Raw genomic sequence first — 6,965 nt, forward strand, 5'->3', positions numbered from 1 at the left:
AAAAAAAAAAAAAAAAAAATCAATTGCAAAATAAAGCAAGTAAAAAAGAACCTATACTTTAATACTAAAATGTCTAAATGTAGCTAAAAAATAAACACATCTAGGTATGTGTACAAAAATATATGTGTATATATATATCTCTTATTTTAGAAGTCGAATTTGTCGGTAAAAATTAAAATTTCAACCCCCCTTTTTTTTTCCTTTTCCAAATAACTGAACAATATAACGATACATTTCCAATAACTATTTTAGGTAAGTAATACAACAATATAATTATTGCAATATACAAAAAATTAAACCGAAAATTAAAAAAAAAAAAATTATAATTTACTCTCAACATTGTAACAACCATACATATTAACATTATTATCTATCTTGCCCATTCTATGACTCCCAATTATATCCCCAATTATCCCAATTTAAATTTTCATTTATTTTTCTCCTTTTTATAAAAAATAAAAATAAAAAAACATCAAAATTGACCCACACGACTAATCCAGCCTGGGAGGGATCACCTCCCCTAACTCTTTGTACCTTCACCGTCCTTCCCCCTTCTTAACTAATTTCATATTTTTCCTTTTTTTATTTTCGTGTATAATTTGAATAAACTAATAATTGCTTCAATTTAAGTTTTTTTAATTTTCATTAATATATCAATTTTACATTTTTCATTTGAAAAAATATATATATCATGCGAGACTTATAAATTATTTCTATAAAACTCCGATCTATATAAACCCTCTAACGAAATTTAAATTGACATCAATATTAGAAATATAAATTGACAATTTCCATTTATTTTGTCTCTCGCAGTCTTCATATTTTTTTAAAATATTGAAGATCTCTATTTGTAAGAGACAAAGGAAAGATAGACTAAATGATGGGAAAGAGGGTGGTGGGTGAGACTGATAGAGAGAGAGAGATTATTAATATTATTAATAATATTATTAATTAATATTAAATCTATTTTCTGTAAAATAATAATAATAATTTGTAATGAGAAATACTATTGTACATCCGTTCGTATTTCAATCTCCGTGCATCATAAATGAACAGTGACTAAACTGCATTGATGAGTTCTTTTATATAAACCCCTTTATACCCATTCGTGTAGGGGTGACTTATTACTTAACTTCTTATGCACAAATACCCCACCTTTCTCTCTCTATCTCTCTCTCTCTCTAAAATCAAACAATTTTTTTCCTTCCATTTCCAAAAATATGGAGAATGAGTCTATAATTCTGAACTCATCGCAGCCGCAATCGCCGTCGTCGTCGGGAAGTTTATCGACAGTTCCCGATCATCAACCGTCGTCGTCGGCGGCGGCGGTCGACTCGAACCGGAAACGAGCCAAGCGGCCGAGGGAAAATAGCAACAATAACAATAGCAAACACCCGGTTTTCCGTGGGGTCCGAATGAGAGCATGGGGAAAATGGGTTTCCGAAATTCGTGAACCACGAAAGAAAAGCCGGATCTGGCTCGGCACTTTCTCCACCCCTGAAATGGCCGCACGTGCTCACGACGTCGCCGCCCTCACCATTAAAGGCACCGCCGCCATTCTCAACTTCCCTGAACTCGCCCATCATTTCCCCCGCCCTGCTTCCACCTCCCCCCGTGACGTTCAGGCCGCCGCCGCTAAAGCCGCCTCCATGGAAATCCCAACTCCGCCGCTTTCTTCTTCTTCTTCTTCTTCTTCCTCCTCCTCCTCCTCTTCCGCCGTCTTATGTCCATCCACGCCGGAGGAACTGAGTGAAATCGTTGAACTCCCGAGTTTAGGAACGAGTTACGAAACAGCCGAGTTAGGAAACGAGTTCGTATTCGTCGACTCAGTGGAAGGTTGGCTTTATTCTTACCCATGGTATAACAGAGTCAATAATGCAGATCATCAAGTACAAGAAGATTATGATTTCTTCAAAGAACAGATTTTAATGGCGGATTATACAGACACTTTAATTCCAAATTCAGCTTTTGAAGCTTTCTTATGGCCAAATTAATTTATTAATTAAAACCAACCCCATTTCCCCTCATTGTGTGATTTTTCTTCCTCTTTCTCCATAAATTTTGCTTGTAAAACAAAACCTTTTCTATTTTTCTATCCAAATTTCAAATCCTCCCCTGTTTTTTTTTTTTAAACCCATTGATTTTGTGAATCTAAGAGAGGGCCCCCCAAGCTAAATACAGTCATTTTAGTTGTTAATTAGTGAGTAATGTTTGATTAATAATATAAGGATTTGGGTTTTGAGGCAGAACTATTCCCTAATGTTCATATAATTTTATTTTATTTTATTTTATTTTTTCCTTTTTGAGAGTGTAATATTTGTTTGTGCTCTAATTATGCAGATGATAGCTCCTCTATTTTTTGTCCTTTAATTTTAAAATTTTAACTTTCCTGACTTTTGGAGCTTTATTTAATGCAATATTCCACTAAAAAAAAAAAAACTTTCTCTCTCTTTTTTTGTTTTGTTTAATTAAGATGGAATTTAATTGCCAAAAGTCATTGTAATTCTTCTAAGAGTTAGGGAACACGTCACATCAAAATCTGATCAGAATCAAGAGAAAAAGAAGCATGGTTTTTATTTAATTTAATTAATCTATTAATTAAAAAGACTCCAAAATAATTTCTTAATGTTAATGACCCACCTTGTTGAGATTAAATGTAAGCTTAAGTCTTTTCACTATCCTAATTACGGGACCAAATTGTTAACTAAATTCTTAACATTATTTGTCCAGTCATTTTCTATATATATATAATTTACAAAATAGGCTTAAAATTTAATGCCAAGAGTTTTTCACATGGTTTGACGCCTGGGAATGCGTTGGATTTTCTGCAAAACGACATGACTGCAACTTCAAAATCTCAATTTTATTATTTTAATCAAATGTAAATTAAAGTTTTAATTAGTTTAAACTCACTTCAATGATAATAATACATTTTGACTACACATCCCAAAAAGTACTAAACCTTACAATAATATTAATGGCCGGTGAATTCCAATTATTTAATTTCGAAATTCATTTAATCAGTATTTTAATCTCAGTTCAGTTAGTAAGTGTAAGTTTGGTGTAAATATATTCCATTGTAGATGCTAATTTTTATACTTTTAGTTGACTTTGTCAAACAAACAAATCAATCTTTCAAAATATTTTATAGATTGAGTATTAAAAAATAATTAAAAATTTGTAGACTAAATTCATAATTTTAAGAATTAAAAATACTAGATAGACATAAATATTAAAATTTAGAGACTAAATTTATAATTTTCTATTTGAATTATTAGTAGAAGAGGTCCATGAGAAATTAATTAAAGAAGTAAATTACACTTTTAGCCTTTTAGTTTTCATCCAAGTGTAGGTAAAAAAAAAAATCAATGTGTATTTAGTCCCTAAAGTTTTAAAACATACTCTTTTATTCTCGAGTTTTTAAGAATAGTTTTATTATTTTTATTTAAAGGCCTGTATGATATTTAAATTTAAAATAATAATTAAAGATTAGGGAAAATTTTACTGTAGTATGAATATTATTCTCGTTAATTGAATGCTACATTAGCCTCTTTTTTTTTTTAAATAAAAGGATTCAATATCATTAAAAGAATATTTATAAAGAAAACATTATGTCGGGAACAAAGAGAGTACTATACTTCTAAAGTACTATAAAATTTCTCAAGAAAGTAGAAGAAAGAAAGAGAAAAGATAAAATTTTTAATGATTAGTTTAATTCATTTCGATATTTAAAATAATAATAATACGTTGGTTAGAATAACAATTTAGTCCCTATATTTTGAAGTCTGATCAATTTTACTCTTTATATTTTCAATTATCCAACTTTAGTTCATGTACTTTAAAAAATTCTTAAGTTTAGCCCCAAAAATTATTTTTTATGGAAATTAGTTAAATAATAATAATAATTTTCATGTAAGAAAATATATTACGTGAATATGTTTTCGTACAAATACTAATAGATAACAAAAAAAATCAACAACAAACTAGCAATGGTAACTAAATTTAAGATTTATAAAAAATAAAGTGATTAAATATGGACGATCGAAAGTATATGCATTAAAATTGAACAAATTTTATAGTATAAATATAAGACCAAAATGATATAATTTAAAAAATTACTGGTTGATATGATAAACCTATTCTTAAAAACTCGAAAACACAAAATGATTACCACTAGTGGTAGATTTTTTTTTTTTTTTAAAAAAAACCATTTTCCTAAATTAATTGTAGTGAGCTTTAATTATTGAGGAATTGAAGTTTATTGGATTTATGATGTCACAATCTAAATGGCATAAAACCTATGGAGTCTCCACAGAAGAAGACGCCCCAAATACAAATAGTACTGCGGCGTAATTAATGGATATTGAAACTCAACTACCTCAACCACCACAAGAATAAAATCTATTCTTCTTTTTCAATTATTATTATAATATCAAATCCATTTTTATATACAATGTCTAAAAAATTTTGTATCTTTATAAGATTTATACATTATTTTGTTGATTTGGCCAAAAATACCCATACATTTTAATAATTAAAATATATGAATTTAATCTATGTTACCATAATGCTACCTTCGTCTAAAATCAATATCGTAAAATTCGTTATATTTTGATTAAAACAAGACAAAAACTATTGATCATAAGATGATCTCCCACCCTAAATTGTAGTATTTTGTTGAAATTATATGATACGAATTAAATTTGGTAGGATACAATTTGTTAATGTTGATGGAAGATTATTTCAATTATAAGTTGACCCTACATGGGCCGGTTATTCACACACATGAGAAAAAAAAGTTAATAAAAGTCTAAAGACAAAAATTCAAAGGTTCATATCAATATATCATTTTAGAGGTTAATAAACAAATCATAGAAGTTAAAAGGTACCTTTTTTTATACTCGTGATATTTTTGTTGAAATATATTTCTTTAATTTGTCTTTTACAATATATTAGAAACATTAGACTACTTTTAAACCAATCTTTAATGCTTTATTTTATATAAAAAAAATTCACAATAATAATAAATCGATAGAAATAATGTATTGATATTATATGTTATAATCACATAAATGATATATCAGTCTTATCATAGAAATATATTTGAATATTTGAATATTTGAATTTCTGACATTTTAATTAAAAACGTATATACTTTTATCAGTTAAGTTACGTTCAAATTGGCGACTTTGTTGACTTCCACGTATACAATGATATAGAACTATATTTCAATATATGATAAAGAGAAAAAAAATTGAGGATAAAATAAATTTAAGCATACGTATTGATTTTCTTCCAAAATTTAGGGTATAAATTGTGTTCGACTACTATAACTTATCATCTTAAAACATTTATTATTATTATAAGCTAACATCTTAAATTCAAATATTTGTATTTAAACCATGTAAAGTGAAATAAACGAGTTTGGTCGGTGCAATTTTTTCAAAACTCCAAAAAAATAACAAAGAAAATATTTGTGGTGGTTTAATTTTTAGCTTATTATATGGAAGTGTATGAAAAGAATTGGGTTACAAAGGAAAGCTTTTTGGTGGACAAGAAAATACTTTTCTATTCAATGTGAACAAACACTAAAATTTAAGACCCATTGCCATGGCCTTCTTCTCCCCTTCCAAAACCCTATAGTATATGATATTATTAAATTAAAACACCAAAATAATAATTTGAAGTCAAAATCCATCAACACACTTTGGGAGAATATGGCCTCATATAATGACTTGGCTTGCTAGCTGTTAGATCCATGTGGGAGCTTTTGCTAAGTAAGGGATACCCCACATTCTTGGGCTTACTACCCTTCTCTTTAAGGCACTTCCCTTTTCCCCTCCCATTTACTTAAATAACCTTTCATACCAAACCATGGTTTTTTTTTTTTTTTTTTTTTTTTTTTTTTTTTTTTTGTCTTTAAGGTTTTCAAAGAATTTTAGGTCACTTTTGAAGATATGGGTTTATGAAGAGTTTTAAGGGATATTTTGAAATTACTCCTAGCCACTCACAATAAGCTCATGATTTTGATAGGAAAAAAAGTTAACTCTAGTTATTGTTCTAAATGATAGATTGATTCAAACCCCAACATAATGTATATCATCATTGGCACTAGTTGCAATCTTTTTAGGTCACATTTGATAATTATTTGGTTTTTGTTTTTAAAACTAAAATTAATAAATAGTATTTCGATATCTATATGGTTTTTATCATATGTTTTTAAGAATGTTTTTAAAATTTATTAAAAAAAAGAATAGTTTTTCACTTTCTTTTTTAAAGTTGGGTATGTGAATTCAAATGTTTTTCTTAGGAAGTGATAGGGACGACCCTCAAACTATCTCTACAATGGTATGATATTGTTCACTTTGGGCATAAACTCTCATGACTTTGCTTTTGGTTTCACCCCAAAAGGCCTCATACCAATGAAGATAGTCATCATTACTTATATACCCATGATCCTCCTCTTATCCAACTAATGTGGGACTTTGGTCGTATTTCCAACAGGAAAGATGAAAACCATCGTAAAGGAATGATAAGAAAACAAGCCAACATCTACAAATCTAGAAATTAATCTAAACCTAAGACTCGTTTGATAATCATTTAGTTTAATTTAGTTTCTAAGATATTTTTACTCCTAAGTTCCTATGTTTTGTTAACCCACTTTCTACTAATGTTTAAAAAAGCGGGCAAAATTTTGATAACTAAAAAAACTAGTTTTTTGTTTTTAAAATTTGACTATTAGTAGTTCAAGTGTTTAATTAAGAAATATAAAAGTCATAATTGAAAAATTGAAAAGAAAGAAGTTGAAAAACAAAATTATACTAAATAAAGCAAAAATCGTATCTAGCAAAACCTAATAGTTATTAAAATTTATAGTAAACCTAGTATATAGTTATTTAACAATATATTTACATCAATAAGTCAATGCAATAGCCACAATTTGAAACAGCTATAAAGAAATAAAT

The 6,965-nt window shown here is 28.2% G+C and overlaps 1 protein-coding gene across 1 annotated transcript; it reads left to right on the forward strand.

Moving 5' to 3' along the window:
- Nucleotides 1-1,107: 1,107 nt before the first annotated feature.
- On the forward strand, nt 1,108-2,370 carry LOC120070869 (dehydration-responsive element-binding protein 3-like). The gene has a single exon (XM_039022760.1). It carries the CDS (start codon nt 1,221-1,223, stop codon nt 1,992-1,994), a length of 774 nt encoding a protein of 257 aa, XP_038878688.1. The 5' UTR covers nt 1,108-1,220; the 3' UTR covers nt 1,995-2,370.
- Nucleotides 2,371-6,965: the final 4,595 nt, after the last annotated feature.

The sequence above is a fragment of the Benincasa hispida genome, chromosome 2 (assembly GCF_009727055.1).
Source record: "Benincasa hispida cultivar B227 chromosome 2, ASM972705v1, whole genome shotgun sequence".
Taxonomy (NCBI): Eukaryota; Viridiplantae; Streptophyta; class Magnoliopsida; order Cucurbitales; family Cucurbitaceae; genus Benincasa; species Benincasa hispida.

Excerpts from the sequence above, each read along its gene's own strand:
- LOC120070869 (XM_039022760.1), top strand. The coding sequence starts at position 1,221 with ATGGAGAATGAGTCTATAATTCTGAACTCATCGCAGCCGCAATCGCCG.